Source organism: Drosophila obscura, unplaced genomic scaffold (genome assembly GCF_018151105.1).
Source record: "Drosophila obscura isolate BZ-5 IFL unplaced genomic scaffold, ASM1815110v1 contig_165, whole genome shotgun sequence".
Taxonomy (NCBI): domain Eukaryota; kingdom Metazoa; phylum Arthropoda; class Insecta; order Diptera; family Drosophilidae; genus Drosophila; species Drosophila obscura.
In genome coordinates this window covers 3,064,294-3,086,158 of record NW_024542752.1, presented here as the reverse complement: position 1 = coordinate 3,086,158, position 21,865 = coordinate 3,064,294, and the positions used below count along the sequence as shown (strand labels likewise).

General features: G+C 44.9%; 4 protein-coding genes across 4 annotated transcripts; 2 read left to right on the top strand and 2 right to left on the bottom strand.

Moving 5' to 3' along the window:
- Positions 1 to 1,557: 1,557 nt before the first annotated feature.
- Positions 1,558 to 9,459, bottom strand: LOC111066261 (cytospin-A). Its single transcript, XM_022354718.2, is given in 11 exon segments — positions 1,558 to 2,215; positions 2,297 to 2,571; positions 2,639 to 2,921; positions 2,989 to 3,108; positions 3,183 to 3,331; positions 3,397 to 4,318; positions 4,320 to 4,676; positions 4,756 to 4,932; positions 5,598 to 5,738; positions 5,815 to 7,346; positions 9,425 to 9,459. Coding segments are annotated over 10 exon segments (3,489 nt in total). The 5' UTR covers positions 6,790 to 7,346; positions 9,425 to 9,459; the 3' UTR covers positions 1,558 to 2,125.
- A 4,717-nt stretch (positions 9,460 to 14,176) lies between these two features.
- Positions 14,177 to 14,703, bottom strand: LOC111066233. Its single transcript, XM_022354681.2, has one exon. The coding sequence runs from the start codon at positions 14,613 to 14,615 to the stop codon at positions 14,271 to 14,273; it is 345 nt and encodes a 114-aa protein (XP_022210373.2). The 5' UTR covers positions 14,616 to 14,703; the 3' UTR covers positions 14,177 to 14,270.
- Positions 14,704 to 14,919: 216 nt separating this feature from the next.
- LOC111066232 (vacuolar protein sorting-associated protein 37C) lies at positions 14,920 to 16,549 on the top strand. Its single transcript, XM_022354679.2, has 4 exons — positions 14,920 to 15,081; positions 15,143 to 15,520; positions 15,588 to 15,739; positions 15,813 to 16,549. Exons 2-4 carry the CDS (start codon positions 15,256 to 15,258, stop codon positions 16,005 to 16,007), a joined length of 612 nt encoding a protein of 203 aa, XP_022210371.2. The 5' UTR covers positions 14,920 to 15,081; positions 15,143 to 15,255; the 3' UTR covers positions 16,008 to 16,549.
- A 443-nt stretch (positions 16,550 to 16,992) lies between these two features.
- Positions 16,993 to 18,327, top strand: LOC111066254 (ribokinase). The gene is made up of 3 exons (XM_022354709.2): positions 16,993 to 17,265; positions 17,332 to 17,880; positions 17,936 to 18,327. Exons 1-3 carry the CDS (start codon positions 17,063 to 17,065, stop codon positions 18,240 to 18,242), a joined length of 1,059 nt encoding a protein of 352 aa, XP_022210401.1. The 5' UTR covers positions 16,993 to 17,062; the 3' UTR covers positions 18,243 to 18,327.
- The last annotated feature ends 3,538 nt before the right edge of the window (positions 18,328 to 21,865 follow it).

Here is a 21,865-nt window from a genome sequence, read left to right as displayed (position 1 = left end):
ACAGATGAGCAATAAATATTTTGGCACTGAAAGCTAAAGGAAAGTACAAAAAAAAAGGCTTGAAACATAATTTTATAATATTCTTAGATAATTATGTAAATTCGAATTAAATTTAACTGAAAAGTAAAACCTGAATAAGTAATTACTATCTAAATATACATATTTGTGATTATGAGGCGTATCTGAATATGATTTGTAAATTAAAAATGGAGGAACAAAATGTTTATAAAATACAATCCCATAAGGCGAATTTTAAGAATAATCGAATACAAAAATAATTCGAAAAAAACAATTTGAAGATGAGCACAACACATCTGATGGGCAAGAGAGCAATTAACTTTATTATCCATTTACCCGTTGCACCACGGTGCACTGTGCACGGTGCGTTTCTCAGCTGTAAGTTGCGACGTTGCCCGATCGACGCTTTAGTTTTGTTCTCCTCCGTCTGCAGCCACATTTTGTGCGTCTCCTCATTAGCCTCGAGTACATCAATCATCGGCTTGTTTTAATTTTAAAAAAATCGCACGCTGTTAAATCCCTTCTCTGGCCATTTCACCGCCTCTCGCATCCCTCCTGCGGTTTTTGGGATGGGGTACTTAATTAAATCCTATGCCACATGCCACACCCACACCCACCCCCATCTTCCGACCACCCACCATCCACCCATCATCGTCGCACCCGCCTCCGTTTACTCCATCGAGCAACCAACCACGTACCGAATCCCGCCCACTGACGGAGCAAGAGGAGCAGCCGCAGCCTGTGGCGTCATCTCTTTCTGGCTTGTTCGAAAATTTCCCACAAAAGGGAAATTTTACGCAGCTCCTTCATTGTCCTCAAGGAGCGCCATTTTGATGGTGCTTCTCGGGAGTCCTGCTGGGGCTTGATGGCGGGGTGGTGGTGGCATGTTAAATGTGGACTTGTACTTGGATTTTGACTCCTCCTGGCACCCATGTGCTCATGGTTGATGGGGGGCGGGGGGGGCTGTAGTATGTATGTGGCGGCAGCAAGATTGATCTATTTTAATAACCCAGGCTCAACGGAGAATGTAAAATGTAAAATGGCAAAAGATGTAAAATTTTGAAGGAATTTTTAATTCACTGCGCCCCCTTTTCACCCCCCCACCGACAGAGGAGAGTCTGGGATTAGACTCTAAGCCTCAGCCCCCTGCCCCGGAGTCTTGGTTGGCAACATAATTGGATTTTATGGCAAAAGAAAAACAAAGAGAGATGGATGAATTGTTTTCATTGCGCGTTAATTTTTTGTTCTTTATGGTATCGGTATTTTGTAGAATGAATCGTTGAGAAAATACAGTTTAGTGATCTGATGTACGAGTAGTAGTTGGAATAAATAAATATAGTAGGTATGTGTATATATATACGTATGGTATGCTAAAGCTAGTCCGGACTGCTTCTCCTTCTCATTCTCCTGCTGCTGCTGCTACGCCGCTCTATTCGCTATAGTTGCCCATCATCGTCACCACACCATTCCACCATTCGCATCAGCTTATGTAGTTTTGCTCCAGCGTATACAATAAAAATTACAATAAGGAAAAAAAAAAAAAACATACATACACACAGAGAGAGAAAATACAGTGGACACTCGGCATACAGGGGGGCACTCTCTTATACAACAAAAAAAAAACCAACCTCGAAGCTGCTTTTTAAACATACGAGTATCTTTAAACTAAGTTCTACAATATCTAGGGGGCTCTAGCGTTCATCTGTAAAACCGAAAAAACAAACAAATGCATTTTACAGATTACTTAATATTTAATAAACAATTGTTTTTCATGCTCTGTTGCCTGTTGCCTGCTGCTCCGTTTCATTCATTCATTCATTCAAATAAGTCAAGATTTTTCAACCACCTGTCCACTAACATCGATAAATGGTGTAGACATAGACATATAGACATACAAAATGAAAGTCTGAAGAGAGAAAAAAAAAAACAAAAACAAAAAACACATACATATACACTAAGGGCGTGGGGAGGAGGGGCTAAAGTTAAAATATTTTCTTCTTGTCGTGTCAGAGGTCAGAGGGATTCGTCTGAACGCAAAACATTGAGGAAATGCTGATTATAAATATACACAAAAGACGGTAGACGGTAGACGAGAGACGGCATCCATCTAGGTCTCAAAGTATTTGTAGATCGCCGTCACATAGGACATCACCTGCATCCAATCGGGCCGCTCAAGCTGGCACATATCGTTGATGTTCTACAGAGGAAAAGAGGATAGCGAGAGTCGCATTTAAATTATGGTGGCGTAGGGATGGCGATGGGGATGGGGAGAACTCACGAGTGTGGTGCCAATTCCCACCGATTCGGCGGCGGCAAAAGCAAGCGAAAAGTTTCGCCGCTTGTTTGCCTGACTGAGCTGATCGTAGGGTATGCGATCCGGCAGATAAGAGTGAAGGATCGCGCAGAAGGCCAGGCCATCGTTCCACGATGAGCTGAAGTTCGTGATGTCAATGTTGCGGTAGCCCACTGTCTTGTTCTGGCACCACTTGAGCAGTGCATTCCTCTTGGAGCCACCGTTCTTGGCCAGCATATTTAGCGGATCCTTGCGCTCGCCTGAACAGAGAGAACACAACAGAATGTTTTAGAAGGGCGGGCGATTCTTTAGCTTCGCCTGACCTACCGCTAATGAAGGACTTTGAGACACTGCCAAAGGGCAGACTGGGCGGCTGGCTGCTGCCGCTGCTGCTGGGCGTGGCCGGTGTGGAGGGCTGCGAGGAGTTGGCAGCCGTCACATGCTGCTGCTGTTGCTGCTGCTCCCGCAACGGCATTGTGGCTTTGGTAGAGTTAGCTGATCCTACTCCTCCGGCTCCTCCAGTTGCAGCGTCAGCTGCTGCTGCTGCTGCCGCAGTCGTTGTTCCTACATTTACGTGCAGATTGCTGCTCTGCAGGACTGGCAAACGAAGCTGTGGGGATAGAGAGACCAAAGATCGATTAGAGAGGTTTCAACAGAAGCGAAAGATGTTTGCTTACGCTCTCGTGCCAATCACCGGAGGCGGCCAGAATGATGGGAGTGTTCCCCAGCTCGGGCGTGCCGCTGTTCAGGCTCGAATTGGAGCTGTAGTTTGACTCCGCTTCATCCGATTTGCCTTGCTGCATGGAAGAATGGGAATGGGAGCAGTTCAAGCGAGTGTAAAATTAGTGGGAGAGAAGGATCCACCACCTACCGCCTTGTTATTCTCGATGCTCTCTATGAGGGTCTTGACGGACAGCCTGGAGTCCTGCCGGCTAAAGCTAAGTTTACTGCGACGCGTTGCCATCTCCAGCTGGACCGTGGACAGCAACGACTGTGGCGTCTCCGACGGCGGCTGCGGTACTGAGGAACGAACGAGGAAGGGATTCGAATCAAAGAGTAGGGTATGGGAAATGACTTGACCTTACGCTGCTTGGTGGTGAGCTTCTCCAGCTGCTGCTCCAGCAGCCGGATTTTCTCCTTTTGCGTCTTGTTGTCGAGCACGAGCTGCTCGCGAGCGCTTAGCGCCTCAGTCTTGAAGTCGTTTGCAACACGCACGGTCATCAGCAGATCCGCCTGGAACTGTTGCCATTCCTCAGCCTCTCGTCGCCGCAGCTGCGTCTCCTTGTCCAGCCGCTGCTCGGTGTCGCTCAGCTTCAGCTTCACGTCGCCCAGGTGCCTCTGCGTTTCGCCGAGCAGCGTCTGCAGCTGGGCCTTGTCCTCGTGGTGGCACTTGGACTGCACCTGCAGCTCGGCCACCCGCTCCTCCAGCGCCTGACAGTCACCGGCCAGCTTGTCCTTGTCGCGCTGCAGCTGTTCCAGCCGATACTCCAGATGGGAGACGGCGCACTTGGCATTGTTCTTGGCCACCTTGCACTCCTCGGTCAGTCCGGCCAGCTGCTCCCGCAGGCGACGCAACTCCGCCTGGCTGCGCGACCACTGATCCTGCAGCTCGGCCAGCCGCTCCTCCAGGGCATCCTTCTCCCGTCGGGCTGCGTCCAGTACGTCGCTGAGATCGGTCTTGTCGCCACGCGCCAAATCCGCCTCCAGTTCCTCGATCTTGGAGCGGGCATTCTCGAGCAGCGTGCTCAGCCTGCTGATCTCAATGGCCCGCTGCGAGATCTCCTCCTTGGCCTGCGAGAACTGTGCCTCGCCCTGCTTACGCTCCGCCGTGGCCGCGTCCAGCTGCGAGTCAAGCAAGGCGATGCGCTCCCGCTGCCGCTGCTGCTCCTGCTGTGCGGCATCGCGGTTCTGTCGCAGCTCGGCCAGCTCCCCGTTGAGCTCCTCCTGCTTGAGCAGCACCGCCTCCCGCTCCTCCTGCGACGTCTGGATGAGATCCAGCAGCTTTTTTCTCGCGCTCCGATGTGCACACCTCAGCCGCCTGCTTGGTGTCGCGCAGCAGCAGCTCCTGAAGGGTGCTGATCTGCGTTCGGGACTCGTTCAGCTTTTCCGTCTGGCGGCAGAGCGACTGGAAGAGCACATCCTTCTCCTCGGCGAGCCGTTCGTTCTCCGTTTGGGTGTCGCTGAGCTGCGTTTGCAGGTCGGCCAGCTCCTGGAGGGTGGCCTGCAGCTCCTCATTGGTCGAGTAGTGGGTCTCCTCCATCTGGATGATCTTGTCCTGCAAGCAGGCTACTGATATTTCGCTGGACGACGACTGCTTGTCCCAGTCGGGCGTGAGGCAGGGCGTCCCATCGTGCGCTTCGTTTGTCTACAAAAAAAAAAACAAAAAAAACGAATGGTGAAAAATGGTGGCAACCGTAGCGCAATTTTACTTCCTAGATACTCACACTGGGCAGTGCTATGGAGGCGGGCGCTGAGCTATGCAAACGCTGCGAATCTTGTATAATCTGATGCTTCTCCGCATCCGACAATGGCGAGTTGACAACGTCCCGCAAGCGATTGCGCAAAGATTCATTTTCATATTTCAGATTGCCGATTTCCATTTGTGTTTTCTCCTGTAGATTCTGTAAGCGGAAAAGATCAGGTCAGTTTAGATTGGATTCGATTATTCGATTTGATTGGATCTCGGATCTCGACAGGTGAGTTAAGATGTTGCTGTTGCTGCTGTTGCTGTTGCTGCTGTTGTTCTTACGACGCAAAACCCAAGCTCTCATCACTGCATTTGCTCTACAATCAATTAAGGAGCCCCATCTCTCTGTCTGTCTGTCTTTCTGTCTCTCTGTATATTGTATATCTTATAGAACATATTAAATATCAATATGTATTGGTTAGAGTATCGAAGCGCAACGCCCCCTGGCTACCCACCTTCGTAGTGGCGATTGCTCGCATACCTGTGCCCTGCCTTCTCACAGGGATCTTTAATTGACATACTTTTATGGCTATTCTGTTGAATCAGCTATAGATCTTCGCTCTATATACATACGTATGTACCCTGACCTATTTGTGTATCTTAAGTTTGATCTATAATGCCCCATGGATCCTCATACTCATCAATTGGATACGCTTAGGCATACCATATGGCTTATAGGGTATCACTGCATCAATCAGCCATGACAACTCATCAACGACAGCAACAACAACAACAACAACAACAACTTGTGGTTAGAGACGCTCGCTCCATCGCTTCCACTGATTCCACCCTCAAGCCACCTCCCACCATGCCGCCCACCTGCATCTTAACCAGATCGCCCTTCAGTTTGACCACCTCGCTTTGGTATGGCAGCAGCTCTGTGATGCGTGTCTCCAACTGCAGTTGCTCGCTTCCCAGTCGATCCAGCTGCCTCTGCAGCTCCTGCATTTTGTTGTTAGCCTGCAAAAAGGGGAAAGCAAGAGAAGGGTTTTGTTTGTTTGTGGCAAGCAATGCTTTTTCGATTGGTGTCGCTTACCTCCAAGAGCTGCTGTTGTTGCTGTTCGTTGTTGAACAGTGGCTGCTGCTGTTGCTGCTGTTTCTGATAGCTGCTGGCTGCAGCGGCTGCCACGGCCACGGCGGCTGCTGCGGCCGGAAATGCGCTTGCCGACGTACTATTGCCGACACTGTTGTTGCTGCCACCGGCACTGGCTGATGTTGCCGATGCTGCAGTGGCTGCTGCTGCTAGTTGTTGATAGAAATCAGCTGCGGCGGCGGCAGCAGCGCCACCATCTTGCAACGCGGCCAATGCGTTGTTGTTGTTAATGTTGTTGTTGTTGCCGCTGCTGCTGGTGCTGCTACTGTTGTTGGTTGCCGCTGCTGGAGGCACGGCCGCAATGGAAGTCATTAGTTGTTGTTGTTGTTGTTGTTCTGGTTGTACATTCGCATTGCGGAGCGCTGCTTGTTGCTGTTGCTGTTGTTGCTGGAGTTGCAGTTGTTGTTGCTGCTGTTGTTGTTGCAGAAGCTGTTGCTGTTGTTGTAATATTGGCAGCTGCTTTGGTTGCTTTTGTCCTTTTAGCTTTGACTTTTTCAGCGGCAGCGTGTGGCTCTGTTGTTGTTGCTGCTGTTGCTGTTGCTGCTGCTGCTGTTGCAATTGTTGTTGAAGTCGCTGTTGTTGTTGTTGATTCGTCAGCAGCAGCGCCTCATCATCGCCCACATCCACGCCCCGTTCGTATGTGGCTGCCTCGTGATTGGAATAAAACTTTGTTGTCGCTGTGCCACTCGCTGTTGCAGCTGTTGCCGCGTTATTGAGTTGCTGCTGCTGCTGCTGCTGTTGTTGCTGCTGCTGTTGTTGTTGTTGTTCGTGGGCCGTGTTTAGGGATGTACTCGACTGTGACTTCTGGCGATTATTGTTGGAGTTGGAGTTCTGCTGCTGTTGCTTGTGCGAGGAGTTCGAGGAGTTGGAACTCGAGGTCCCTTGTCCTCTGCGAAACAATGATTTCAGCTTAATCATTTTTGTGATTCTCGTTGGTCGATGAAAATTGTATTGCCAATTTGGTGGATATTGTGTATATGTAGCAAAACGTAAACCATAAACTTTGGAACCTTGGAGATACACTTCTGTATTGTCAGTGATATTTGGGCTTTATTTAACATGTAAGATCTTTTTGTGGTTTGAAATTAATTCTTAAGCTCCACTGGCTATATCATTATTTATATAAAAATCTAACAATTTCAGATATTGAGCTGCAGTTTTATTGATTGTGGATCGTGATTGAATTGCCTAATTGATTTTGAACACCAGCACTTGTTGGATCTTAAGCTCCAGTTTCGGATCCGAGTTGATGTTGAATCTGCCCAAATGTGGCGGGTGATTTTTTTGATTTTCCTGGAGCTCTTTCGTTTTATATATCGTGGCACTATTTTTTTTCGAAATGGTCGTCGTTTATCGTTATCTTTATAGCTATTAGTTGTCGGTTATCGTTGTTTATTGGTATCGTTCTAACAATTACTATTATTTATCAATGCATATTTGCCACATGAGTCGCACTGCATTCGTTGCCTTTTGCCCTGTTATCAAAATATATTTTATCAATTCGATTTTCTTGCTCACTCTCTTTCTTTCGCTGCCTGCTCCGGCCTCGCTCTCGCTCACAGAAAAAGTGAAATTTCTACACAAATTTTGGTGTCGTTTCTTTGGATAATGCAAGATGCCGGTAAAAGACCCTCGCGTTGAGATCCAAACGATGAATGAAAGCAAACGATGGGGGAAAAGCAAATGCTAATGATGTTGCATGCAACATCAGAAAAATATATATGCAAACAATAACAACAATATTACTCGTTTGTGTCCGCAGACAATCGCACGGCATTGTTCCAGATAAGCGGCACAGCGAGAGAGCGCAGACTCTGTTAGTCTGTTAGTTAACAGAGAGCTATGGGGCCTAACACTCAAGAGAGCCGGCACGAACGATCGAATCAGAAACAGTGACTGACGCACAAACAACACACACACACACACACACTCCCCTCAATTAATATGCAGTACGGGCAACAACAATATCGATCGGGGGGGACTTTGAAGTTCAGAATATGCCAATTGCACACCTCCTCCTCCCCAAAATCTTCCAAAAGAGACTACTGCAACGTCAACATTTTAACAGCGCGCACTTGTATACACAAGTACAGACAGTGGTGCCTAGAATTATTCGTTCAGCCGCTACCGGCAAGTCAGGCGGAAAACCCATGGTAAATATATATGGAACCACCCCACAAATACGAGAATCACAACCTAGAGACGTTTTGAATTGGTTGCAAAAGGTGAGCGAATAAGCGTGGTAATCACTGTAACCCTAGTAGTGTACGTATGTGAACAGGCACTGTGGGAGCAAGAGATCAAGGGAGCCAGAGAGCGAGAGTTCGATTCGAGATCAGCAGAGGACTCCCCCTACCCGCGGGGTACAAGGGCCACTGTGTTTGTTCATGTGTTATTTTTGTTCCCCCCCCCCATTGTCATAGGCCGGATTACTCATGGCCCGACATGACACGACGCGTCACTCCCCCCCGTCCCCACCCACTACTACCATTTGAAAGAAACGAGGCTGAAATTCAACTGCACTAACATGACATTGACAGCTGACCGCAGTCGGCAGTGCACTTGCAAGCAGCCTGTCGCCAGTGTTGGTAAACTATCTGCCTATATAGAGCGGGCGGCTTTTGTATCTTGGCCATTTATGGCCTCGGCAACAGACCAGCAAACAGCAACTGAAATCTTTTGTTAATTTTTTTTTGGGACAGCGCATAGCCCACGCGAAACACGCAAATTTTTGTTTATTTCATTTTAGGCCTTTAAACTGAAAGGCAAACATAGACGACATGACATCATGCAAACAGGAACGAAAAAAATAACCGAAATTAAATGTACATTTGAGGGACACTTTTTAATTGCTGATGAACATGAGACCTTATCAGGTGGTAGGGGTTTTATCTAGGTTCGCAATTTGTTTGCACTGCGATAATGCTGGATAATTGGGCAGCAAGAAAGTGAAAAAAGCACCGAGCAGTCGAGTCATTTATCGTTTTAATGTTAATTTGATTATGTGTCGGAGAAGGCTCCGGTTGGGAGGGGTGGTGCACACGCGCGCCCTGATTTGGGCAAAACATGTGCGTTGTCCAGCACTGCAATGCAACTGCACAGTGGGAGCAAGCTAAACAGGATGTGGAGATCTCTTGGATTGCCCTTCAAAGATAATTGAATGAAGCTACACACACACAGACACACGCATACACGCAAACGTTTATTTAATTTCTTGGATCAAATAACTGTAAAAAGGGTATCTTTTCTTTATTTTCGCACTCTTTCCCGCTAGCGCAAAGAAAATAAACCGGAATACGCCAGCAAAACAAAAAAGTCAACTCTTCGCACCAACACACACACCAGCACAAGTGAAACACACACACATACGGCTCGTATACACGCACGTACGCACATACCCGAGCGGAATAATAGTTACAAATTATTAACTATGGCATCCACATAATGAAATAAAATAAAACAAAAATGAAAAAAAAGAACAACAAGGCGAAGGCGCAGCAAGAAAGAAACGAACGAGAAATGAACGACAAAAAAATAGAACTACACTACTGACAACAAAGCGACGCGCGTTTTCGGTTTCTGTTTTTTCTTCAAACAACAACAACAAGTGTCCATCAGTGCTGGGAAACAATCGATATGACTATCGATAGCAGTTTCAACCTAATATCTTCGAACAATATACATGAAATGTTTGTGTCTAAGCCATTCAATTGCCCTATCCAACCATATTTAAGTGTTTCTGAGGTTTTGCTACAACCAGAATTTGATACAGGTAGAAATTATGGATCCATACGATACTATTTTTTATCATATTGTGAAAATAACCTAACGCATTTGGATAGATACTTTATCGTGAGCTGTACGGCGATAGAGGGCGCCTCGCACGGCGCATGCGTGACGCGTTGCCCAACACTGAAGAGGCGCCAGGTTTCAAATTTGAAATCATATGTTCGACCAACTAAATGTTTCAACAAATTCACGCATCTACACTCAATCAACGCTGTTGACCCTCCTCGGGCATTAATAAACCAGAAAAATTTATGATTGGATGTATTTCTAGTATATTCTGCTTATTTTTGTTTGGTTGAACGGGGATGAGAGTTTGGTGATCCCAACTAGAAACCTGTCAGTGCTTTTTCCTCCATCGCATTGCAGTTCAAGATTATATCAAAGGCCGAAACCGCTTTTAATGAAATATACGAAGGGTATTTAAATCTTCGACTTGTATCAATGGACAACATTTAATTCTCTTGTTAGTTTTCCCCCCATCTCTCTACACATTCTTTGTGGGATTTCTCGCCGATATGCGTGTGTTTTTGCTTCCTTCTTCTTTGCGCTCTTTTTTTTAATATTCTCTGCTTGTTTTATCTTCTTTTCTAATTCCTCCTCTTCTTGGGAGCTTATCAAAAAAAAGAACAAAACAAAAACTTAAGAGAGAAGAAAAACCGCAAAAGCCACCAAAGCGCGTCGTTCGGTTTATTTGCGGTTTTCTGCATTTCTCTTTTTGTTTCTCTTTTATGATTTTTCATTGTTTTCGGTGTGGTCGTCGGTACGGGAGGGTGGGGCGCTGTCGATGGGGTCTATGACCATCATACCAAAACATCACTTATCGTTGCAGCTGCTCCCCCGCTCCCTTGTCACCCACAAACTATGTGTGTGTGTGTGTGTGTGTGTGCACCTCTGATAACCGCAGAAGCTGACCATCAGGCTAGCCCCCTGGCCAGGCTCCGGTATCGCATTACGCTCTGCTTGGGGCCCACCACCTCTGTGGATCCCTGGCCAGCGAGCATGACATATTCAAAAAAATGCATATAATCCAAGCACAGAGGCGCCCGACACTCGTATACTCTATCCATTCGTTCAAAAATATCTTACAGCTCGTCTCGATCTCAAGATCTCAAAATGTTGTGCAGGGAAAACAGACAGGGTTTTACTTCAGCTAGATCTCTGAGCATTACAAACTATCAAATCTGTGATTAAAATTTAAATACTCTCTTGTAGAGAGAGAGAGAGATAGAGAGAGTACGGTTGGGTACTCGCATTAAAAGTTATTCAGCATTAGCCATAACCAGAAGTGCCGGCCACTGGCCTAGCGTGAGCGAGAGCGCGAGCGGGGTGGGCGGGTAGTTATAGGGAAGAGCCAGGGAGGCAGACCGGCCCCCTCGGGCCATTCACTTGTGTGCGTGTGCGGTGTAGTGGAGTGGTGTGGTGTGGGGTGGGGTGGGGTGGTGTGGGGCTAGGTAAAGTACGGTGCGGCGAGGTGTATTGCTCTGTGAATTTTGTTTCTTTATGAACGAACGGTTACGCTTTGGCGCGCCAAACCAATGCTCTCTACAGCCCAAGCAAAGCGGCATATCGGATGCCAGCAAACCGAGCAAAGAATATCGGTAAATATGAAGAAGCAAACGAGCAATGGAGCAATGGATGCATTAGAAGATAATCAGCCAATTAATGGGACCTCATATAGAGAACAAACAGATACATAGGTTCGGTTGATTGCTTAAAATTACAAACAGCTAAATGCTCTATTAGCCTTGGAATGGCATATAAATCGTCGTCGCTTAACACAGGCAGAGAGAGAGAGAGAGGAGAGAGTGCACCTGTTAATACAATGCATCTCGCCGCCTATGCCGAAAGAGAGAAAACTGTAGCGCACCGGAGTGCTGTCGCGCCATGCGTCATGCGCCGCAGCTGACGCGAACCGTTTTACCGCTCGAAATATGCGCCGCGCCGCGCTGCTCTCCCTCTTTCCCACAGTGCGTGTGCCTATGTTCCATCTCGCATTGTTCACCGGGCCGGGCCCCACCACCATATGCTGGCCGGCTCTTGTAATACCCTTGAAAGGAGTGTTTTACGGTTTTCACTAGAATCAGGATCAACAGGAGCCGACCAAAATCAGATCCCTAAAGCATAGGGCTGCCATAGAAACTATTGTTTACGTTTACGAGAACAAAAATTTTCTCTTTATGATAATTCCAACCAAAATCAACTATTTTTGATTTCCCATTCGTCTTAAAGTTTTCTGTCGTATAGAACCATGGGAAATATAGATCTGCGAGGGTATACAAATCTTTGGGTGCCGGAATCTAGTCTTTCTTTCTGGTTTATTGTATAATTTCTTTAATGCTAGCCCGAGCTTTGGTTTTTGCTTTTTGTATGCATAGAAACTGCCCCGAAATCTGTTTCCTTTCGCTTCTCAAGTGTATAACAATAAATTATTTTTAGAAAACGGTTTCATTTTCGCTCGTCGAAATATAAATTAACTTTTTTTTCGGTTATTGTTAGAGTTATAGCCATTGTTGTTTGTTGACATGCCGTCGACCATTTCTAAAAGTTGTGTTTTTTTTTTTTTTTGTCATCATCTTATTTTTATACATAAACATTTATGCGCGTTTTCTTCTTTATTTGGAATTTTTGGGTTTTCTTTGATGTTGGATGGTTTACGTTTTGCTACGGATGTTACTTTCGGCTTAGAAGCGGCCGAAAGTGGAAGTTTCACTTTCAAAAATTATAGAAATAATGCGATTTTAATCGTTTTTCTTTTCAAACAGACAGCAGCAACAAAACACACAAACTGGAACATCATTTTCTTAGTCTATTTTTGTAGTTTTTCACACTCACCCGTCGCCACCTCAGGGAAATGTGCTGGTGCAGTCCGCTCTGGTGGAGGAGGATGAGAGAAGAGAATAACAGCAGCAATAATAATAATCAATCAAACGGTATTCCGAACAGCTTTTGGTTGCTGTCTCTGCTAAGCCGCTCTTTCCGTGTGCGTTTATGTGTGTGAGAGAAGCACTTGCACCTTTGACTTTTTGGGGGTCGGTTGTAGATGGAGGGGGTGGGTGGCTTGGTTCAAGCTAAACCGTTGCTCGGCCACTGCGAAATGACAGAAACAGGAGGGAGAGAACACTTTATATATATATTTGTTTGTATATGAGTTTCGATCATAGACACATTTTTGCATTTCGTTGCAACAAAACGGTAACACACGCACACACATTTCAAACGTTTCTTTAAGAAACAGAACAGCTGCAACAGAAACAGAAACAGCAGTGGCAGTGGCAGTAGCAGCAGCAGAGGCGGGCTTCTCGGTCGGCGTTAATTATATTAGAAATTCGTTAGCGAAGCCTTGTAGCAGTTGTGGCTGCAGCAGCGGCACCTCTAACAACAATGAAGAAATGCAGCTAATTAGCAATTATTTGCGGCTCTTAACATTTCTTTTATATTTCCACAAATTCCAATTAGGGGGGGGTGAGGGAGGAAAGCAGTGGAACCGCTGTCTGCAAATGCCATTTGCTGTTGCTTTTCTAATGCAGCCGCCGCCGCCGCTGCTGCTGCTGCTAGTCCCGTTATTTCACAGACACAGAGACAAACGGAGCAGCAGTGCAGTCATTGCTGATGACCTCCGACAAGAGTGCATTGCTTGCCTGATAGTCAATTAATATTCATTTATTTTTTTGTTACAATTAAAAATACGTTTGAAGTTGTACATTTGTATGTGTGCTGTCTGTTGGATGCTGCCGCGACTGTTGTTGTTGTTGTTCTGCCGTTGCTCTGGTGCTGCTGATTTGTTGTTTTATTTTTAGATATAGCTGAATTAACTGCAACCGCACGCACGCACCGTCTCGAAAGATTGCCAGTTTGTCAGGCCGCAATGCAATCACTTCTTCACAAGCCGAAGGCTCACGGGCATTATCAAAGTTGCTTATAGTCAGTGCTGCCGATTCCACTTTTTTCCCGTCAAAACTGGCTGTTTTTGAAAACCAGCTGCGGTAAAAATTTGGGATTTGCGGGAAACGGAAATTCTGGATTTTTTTGATATGAGTTTGGCTTTTTTCCGCTTTTTTTTACATCAAAACTAAGAGAAACTAATTTCAAGTGACACGTTGTGGTGTGAGGTTTACATATATAATATATATATATAAGTTAGAAACGGTTTTTTCCTGATGAAAAGTTGGCAACACTGCTAATAGTACGCTTATTGCAGTGTGACCGTAGATTTATCGATCAAAAAGACCGCCTGACCCCCAGAAATATGCCGAAATATACCTTTAATTTTCAAAATCTACCGAGGAATAAAAGGAAGTTAGCGCCGCTAAATTTAAAAAGTAGAACACATTGAGATAAACTGTTGAAAATAATGTTTGTGTATTGTATTCTTCTGTTAGATACATCCATTCTCTTTATCTTCACCTAAAACACGATATCTTTCACATGAACTGCGCTAAAATGTTTCAAGTTTTACAATATTCGTGTGTGTATATTTCAATACCCACTTTCAACCAGCAGAAAATGCCACAATAAATACCAGACCTTGCTTTTGTTTATATACTTTCTTTGATTGCAATCAATTGTTAGGACAAAAAAAAATGATATTAACTATAATCTAAATGTCTGCTTTACTCCTTTACTTTTTCCACAGTGCTGGAGTCGAATGGTATCTCCTCTACCTTCTTGAAGCCCGAGTAGCGTATGATTTTGCCAGTTCCCTCCACTTTGAGGTGCTTGGCGAACTGTTGGGCCGGCGACAGGGCCATTTCCTCCTCCGTCTTGTAGCCATAGTATTTAGCCCAGTCGTTGCGCCCGGTGTAGACCATGTAGCAGACCAGGCCGAAGGCGTGCCAGGCCAGAATCGCATAGCCAATGCTGAGGCGTCGCTTCCACATTTCGGCGCGGTGCTCCGGTATGGGGCTTGTGTTCCGCCGCACCATGCGGCGAAGCCATTTCATCTCGAAGAGCGCCATAGTTTTGTATTTAATAGAAACAACAGTTATGTAAAGCGCGTTGCGATGCCGCCGTTGCACAAATCGTAAACAAATGGTGTCCGATCAGCTGTTCGATGAGAGCAGGGTATGCAGGCCTCCTCACAGAAAGCACATCCAGCCCGTGTGCTGCAGTTCGTTGCACTTGGTGGGCTCCAACTGAAAACGATTCCATGGTCACAAATTTGTGTCTTTGCAGCTGTGATAGCCAACAATTCATTTTGGATACCAATCCCAGCCCGGCTCTTGCGGGCAAGGTGGCAACCCTTAGCTGTCAGCCGTGTCAACGGTGCGAATGTTGTTTTTGTTATAAAAGATAATGTTATTCAGACCTGAACAAACAAAGCAAACACTCGATTTATGCGCTTTGGGTTCTAGAAAGTCAAACACTCTGCTGAAAACCGAACGCATCGCCGCAACCCAAACACAAGGACTCAAACGCCATTTGGTGAGTAGAAGGCAGAACAGAACCGCCAAGAATTTAATTAATTACAACGTCATTTATACAGGCCCTCGACGCCACCAACTAACTCAAAGGAGACTTAGCGCGTGGGTATCAAATGCTAGAAACCGATTGGAATATTGTCCACTTCAAGAGCTAGGAGCAACGGGTCACTTCGGTATGCCCACCACACGCAATTCGTCGAAGCAGGCGGTGTCGCCGCAGGCACAGCTGCAGGATAACAGGCGCATTGCTGCTGGTGGCGGACTGGTGCCAGAGGAGGAGGAGGGCAATATGCCGAACCTATCCACACTGTCGCTGGACGAGCTGAAGCAGCTGGACAGGGATCCGGAGTTCTTCGACGATTTCATCGAGGAGATGTCTGTGGTGCAGCATCTAAACGAGGAGCTGGACTCGATGATGAATCAAGTGGAGAATATCTCACGTATGCAATGACGTTAATCAATCCATCCAATCGGGCAAAACAAACCTAATCATTTGCATCAAACCAGGTGAAAATGAGAGCAAGGGCAGCCATCTGGTGGATCTGAAACGCCGCCTCAGCGATGACTACACTGCCCTGAAAACGCTGGGCGAGAAGTGCGACGAACTAAACAAGAAGTACTTGAAGAAGTCGGAGGAATATGCCCCCCAGCACATACGGGTTAGTCGAATATTTTTCGAGTAGTCTTTTCCCATCCCATCACCAATCACGGTCCTCGTCTTACCCCCCAAAGGAATTACTGCAAATTGCTGCCTCGAATTCCGACGCCGATTGCGATCGTCATGTGGAGCACTTTCTCAATGGCAAGATCGATGTGCAGACCTTCCTCAACACCTATCAGAGCTCCAAGAAGATCAGTTCGGAGCGCAAGGCCAAGGAAGAGCGATTGGGGACACAGCTGAGCGCCCTGGAGCGTGCCGGAATTTAGCAGCCCTAAATGATTGATGATGATAATGATTGATGCCTACAATAACGATGATGACACGCCAATCACCCGTCTCCAAAATGTACTGTACTAAATGTTATCTCGCACCCAACTCCAACCAATGGAGGGGTTCCACAAGTCGCAATTTATAGGATCTAAGCAAGGCAACCCCTCACAGAATACTGGAGATCAAAATCAGAGCCGAAGATTATTCGCTCGCTAGTGAAACGTATAATAATCTAGTTGTAGATTTTATACACACATATATATGTACTTGTAAATCGTTAGGGCCCAATCAAAATGTATGGCTTTATATTTATAATTGTAATTGTAATTTTAGAAACAGAACGCCCATGTGTTATGAGTGTCCGCAGTTAAACTCAAGCTCAAGCCAACCCCAAACCAAAAAGCCCCAATCGAAATGAAATCGCATGTATTCCCCTAGGTTACGTCTGGTCGCCTATCCTGCCAACAGTTCTAGTTCTGTTTATCTGTACTACCCCAATGTATGTATATTTAATAAAAGTTTATGATTTATCTGAAAACGCGAGAATACACCCTGAAAGACACAATGACATCGTCTTGGCTTTGCCTGCCGATATTTTACAACCATCAGTTGTGCCCATGGACTAGTTTAAACGTTTTCATTGATATTTTTAGCAGCAATTATTATTTAAATTTCTGCCGACAGCTACATGGTGATGCCGCCATGCGCTAGTACGTTTTAGCGGACTTCAGCCAGAATATATTGGTATGCCAAGTCTAGTTTAGTTTACGGAGATTATAAAGAGTTTATTGGCTAGAAGAAAGCTGCAGTTTACAATAAATCATTTCTTTGAGCAGCAGAAACGCGTGACAATTAACATTAATTATTTGTGTTGTGAAAAAGTGATCACAAAAATACCACGTCTGGTATTTCCGGTATCTTGGTCGTTCTCTTGCCCACCAAAACAAAACCAAAAGCAAGAAAAAAATATTAAGAGAATGGGCCATTTAAATGAATTTCTCTGCCTTTCTCAAATACTCCCAGCCGCCTCTCTCCGTTCCGTCGACCGTGAATGGAATTGGCCAAGTTACTGATAAGGCCCCTGTTGCGCCCGATAAGCATAGTACACTGGGATCGTAAATTCAATCGTTTAGTTATAAATCAGCGCCTCGCTGCAGTTTGCAAAAAAACACAACACGGAACGGAAGGCAGCTGGAAAATGAGTGAGGAAACTGACGTTCTGGTCTTCGGTTCGGCCATTATAGATTTTATCTGGTAGGTCGCCGCCATCCATCAATCTGATGATCAGCTGTTCAGCATCTTTAAGTTTTATTTTGACAGCTACACGCCCCGCCTGCCCAAGGCCGGGGAGACGCTTCACGGACACAAATTCCAGACCGGCTACGGCGGCAAGGGCGCCAATCAGTGTGTGGCAGCCGCCAGGCTGGGCTCCAGCACGGCCTTGGTGGCCAAACTGGGCGACGATAGCTTTGGCAGCGACTACCTCCGCCAGCTGCGGGAGGAGAACGTCAATGTCAGCCACGTGCATCAGCTGACGGGCCACACCACAGGCATTGCCCAGATCGCCGTCTCCGACGGTGGCGAGAACAACATCATCATTGTTGTGGGTGCCAATAACCAGCTGAGTCCCGACGACGTCTTCATCGCCAAGGCGCTGTTTAGCGGGGCCAAAGTACTCGTGTGCCAGCTGGAGACGCCCGTCGCAGCCACGCTCCAGGCCCTGCGCTGCTTCAAGGGTATATCCATTGTGAACGCCGCTCCGGCCATGGAACAGACGCCGCCAGAGCTGCTGCAGCTGGCCAACATCTTCTGCGTGAACGAGAGCGAGGCGGCCATTATGACGGGAGTGTCCAGCGTGAGCAGCATAGAGTAAGCACTGGCTTAGCATCCTTCTGTGTCCCAACCAAAAGATTCTCCATTGCAGGCAAGCCAACGCCGCCTGCAAGCGGCTCATTGAGATGGGTGCCAACACGGTGATTCTCACACTGGGCCCACTGGGAGCTGTGTGGGGAGCCAAGGACTCGACCGGCAAGTTCCAGCATGTGCCCGCTCCCCAGGTCCAGAATGTGGTGGACACTACGGGGGCGGGAGACGCCTTCATCGGTGCGCTGGCCCACAACCTGGCCCGCTTCCCAGAGCGAGCCCTCGATGCACACATTGCGGCCGCTTGTGCGGTGGCCTCGCAGTCTGTCCAGCTGCCAGGGACCCAGTCGAGTTTCCCCCGCGCCTAGCGTGTGGCCACAGGAGGCCAGTAGCTGTAGTTCCCGTGTACTTACATACGTCCAATAAATCTCCACCTTGAAAACCAATCTCTGGGTAATAGTTGCTGACCGTAAATGTGTGTACGCTGTTGGGTCAACGTATAGAAGTAAATAAGTATGGGAAGCAGACGCTATAAATATCAGCCCATTCAAGATACAGCGGCAGGGAATGTGCTTAGCCGAGGGCACATGTTTTTTTGAGTAATTTCAGTGACTGTTAACGAAATCGGCAGAAAGCATCAAAGAGACTTGAGTATGGCTGAGATTTTATGCAGGGCTCTGGTACATATTTATGTATCATATCAGAGACTATACCATTCCAAGATGCCATGCAGTGAGGGACCAAAAAGCTCTTCTTTGGCAGGATTTTTCCCGGGTGGGGGTGATGCCCAGCCTTAACAGAAAGCGAATTCGAGGGCCAACAATGGCCACACGCAGCCAGTTGGGAATTGCCAAAAACATACCTAAACAAACTCAAAACGGTTTAAGAATTGATACAGCGGGCATCTCACATTGGGTTTTCTTGGCTCTTGGAAACAATCTAAGCCAGGTGATACGGAAACGATACCCGGAGCTATAGCTGTATGGAACAGCCAAGACTACAACTAAGTAACAAGTTGGTGATGGGACACCCCTCACATATAGCGCTCCAAAGCTGTGGGATAAAATAAAATGATACATGAAAGTAATTATAGAAGATACATTGTTTTTTTTTTTGCATTTTTATTTCGTTTCTTCACTCCAGCTAATTATTTTTTAAACACATATTAAATTAGATTTGTATTTCCCATTCAGATAATTTTTTGTTTCAGTTTTTCTGGTTTAGTTAGGCCCCTGGGGTTGGGGGTGTGGACAGGCCATCGACTGCCGTCCCCTGTTCGATTGGCCGCAGCGATAGCTTGATAGAATATCGCCCGGACCATCAGCGGATCAGGATCGATCCGATCCGATCCGCTGCTTAATCGACAATCGGACGGTAATCGGCGCGGTTCCCGCCTGACTGTAATTTTATTAAATTCTAAATACCTTTCGCTTTTTCTTTTCTCTTTTCTTTTCCTTTATACTCTTCTTTTTTCTTTTTCTGTTGCATGTACAAATATTGGTATGTATAAGTTAAGTATAGTTGGTTGGGTGGACAGGGGCTGCTCTTCACCGAGTTAAGGGATGTGGTGGCAGGGGGGGGGGTCTGGGGTCTGGGGGCATGCCTGGGAATTAGGATTTTGTAGTTTTAGTCGGCTTTTTCTCAGTAGAAGTAGTTGAGTACATATGTTTCTTTGTATGCGTATGTATATATATAGAAGTATGTATACGTTTGTATAAATTTAGAGTTTAGTTTCAATGCCAGCCCCATTGACAGCGCTTGTAGGCGTTGTTGTCATTATCATCGTCGGCATCATCTTTCTTGGGGTATGGGGGTATACATACGATCCATCTATTCGTATGGGTACTAACACTATCAACTAGGTGTTTATAGAATTCTTTGTTTAGCTATTCAATAGACTTAGTCATATGTTTATGGTTATAGTTTTCCATTTATTTTCGCTCTCCATTTAATTATTGTTACTGCTGCTTATCGGCAAATCAACAAGTGCAAACCATACGAAAATTATGCAATTCGAACTCTACAAAACACCAACTGCCAACCGGACGACCCCAAAAATTATCGTGCATTAAACCTTCAGAGCCTGGCCTGGGCAAATCCTCTCTTCGATCACAAGACATTTAGCTATCTCACGCAAAATATATTCTCCTCAGTATATACAGAGATTTTGTTTAAACAAAAAATTGATCGAAATTCGTATTTGGATTTTTTAAAAGGAATTCGAATTTTGCTTAATTTCCTACGTAGATTATTTTCTGCTGACTTTATATAAAAGTTTGGTTAAAGAATTGACCCATTAAACAATTTTTGAAGATTTTTGAAAATGGGGAATTTGTTTCTTAAGTTGCAATTTTTGTTTATTTACAAAAAAATGTTTAAAAGTTTTTTTAATTTAGCTGCTGAAAACTTAACTGGCTGCTCAATGATGTGCAACTCGTGATATTCGTGATATTTCTTTGGGTAAAATATTATAAAATGCGGCACATAATTTTGTAGTCTTATAAAGCCAATATATGTATGTATGTATATCTTGCGTAAGATAACTACATATCAAGTCATATGATGGACCATTAAACTCTTCTATAAAGGATGTGCGAATCATTTCCGAGGCCGGCTATATGGTAGTGTCAACTGGTTAAATATGCTAACTACGCTCAATAAAAAAAAGCAAGAAATGAAGAGAAATTGTTGTTCTGGGTCTGTTGGCTTTCAGACTCCAAAAAGCTCTGGCGCAGCCACAAATTCTACACGAATTTGCGCTCAAATATATAGAAAATAAATAATTAATTACAAAGCGCCATTGGCTTTTTTTGTTTTTTGTTTTTTTTTTGGATGGGATTTAGGGGCGTGGGCACTGAGAGGCGAATCACTGCCAAGGGGACTGTATCCTCTCCCTGTTTTTCTTGCATGTTAGATGGTGGAGAGCTAACATTTTTACTATATTATATACACATACACGCAACTACAATATATTATACCATATATGTTACATAAATACACACATAAGAAACATTGATTTGTATTTTTTTTTCCGTTTATAATTTATATATATACCTATAAATATATGTTTATAACACAGGCCAACTTTGCTGCAGGTCTACAAGTTAATATATACTTTTTTAAGATCTACTACATTTTTACTACAGCTAAAGTTATAGGTATAACTTTGTTGATGCAGCAGATCTTAGAGAAGATTATGTTCTGGACATAAAACATTTTAGTGTGGACCTGCAGCAAACGTAAAGTTTGATTTTGTCCGAATGGCCTGTGTAACATACGTATGTATATTTATACATATATAAATGTAATAGAATTTAAATTTCAGAGTTAATTTTAGTTGTTACCTTTCATATAATTTCAATTTGTTTTTTTTTTTAATATTTTGATTTATCTTTTGTGATTTTTTTTTTTGTTTAGTTGTATTCTTTTTCTGTTAATGATTTTTGTGGGTTTTTTCGATCTCTCTTTCTCTCTCTATCTCTCTCTGTTGTCGCTAAATAGTTATCATTTTTTTGTTTCTTAAAATTGATGCAGTGTACATTGGCTTAGTTTGACTTAGTGGTTGCATATCATTTTTTTTTTTTTTTTTATTTTTAGAAAATTTCCTTATGTGTGGAAATACATATTTATATTCTTTAATATATGTATACTACTTGAGATATATATACTTAGTAATCCTCCCTGCAACTTGATAAAAATTAAATTTTCTTTTCTAAACGTTCCTTTACTTTTGTCTAGATCGATGGAAGGGAGGAAGGTATCCAGAGTGAGTGAGGAAGAGACCGGCTATCGCTTACTAAGCAGAACAAAGCACTGTCTGTCTGTCTTCCTCGCTCTCTCTCTCTCTCTCTCACTCTTGCTCTCTCCATCTCTCTCTTTTCCGTAATACAGCCCAAAGTGTTTCCAAAGTTTTAACATTTATACTTTTTACCTTATTAATTCGCCTTTCATATGTGTGTATTTTTTTTGGGATTAACTTTAAATAGTTCCG

What these genes read in the sequence shown, in the direction of transcription:
- LOC111066233 (XM_022354681.2), bottom strand. Translation starts at nt 14,615, where the DNA reads ATGGCGCTCTTCGAGATGAAATGGCTTCGCCGCATGGTGCGGCGGAAC.
- LOC111066232 (XM_022354679.2), top strand. Translation starts at nt 15,256, where the DNA reads ATGCCCACCACACGCAATTCGTCGAAGCAGGCGGTGTCGCCGCAGGCA. An exon ending in TCAAGTGGAGAATATCTCAC is followed by an intron (nt 15,521 to 15,587) that starts GTATGCAATGAC and finishes GCATCAAACCAG; the next exon opens with GTGAAAATGAGAGCAAGGGC. An exon ending in ATGCCCCCCAGCACATACGG is followed by an intron (nt 15,740 to 15,812) that starts GTTAGTCGAATA and finishes TACCCCCCAAAG; the next exon opens with GAATTACTGCAAATTGCTGC.
- LOC111066254 (XM_022354709.2), top strand. Translation starts at nt 17,063, where the DNA reads ATGGAATTGGCCAAGTTACTGATAAGGCCCCTGTTGCGCCCGATAAGC. An exon ending in GCCATTATAGATTTTATCTG is followed by an intron (nt 17,266 to 17,331) that starts GTAGGTCGCCGC and finishes TTATTTTGACAG; the next exon opens with CTACACGCCCCGCCTGCCCA. An exon ending in TCCAGCGTGAGCAGCATAGA is followed by an intron (nt 17,881 to 17,935) that starts GTAAGCACTGGC and finishes TCTCCATTGCAG; the next exon opens with GCAAGCCAACGCCGCCTGCA.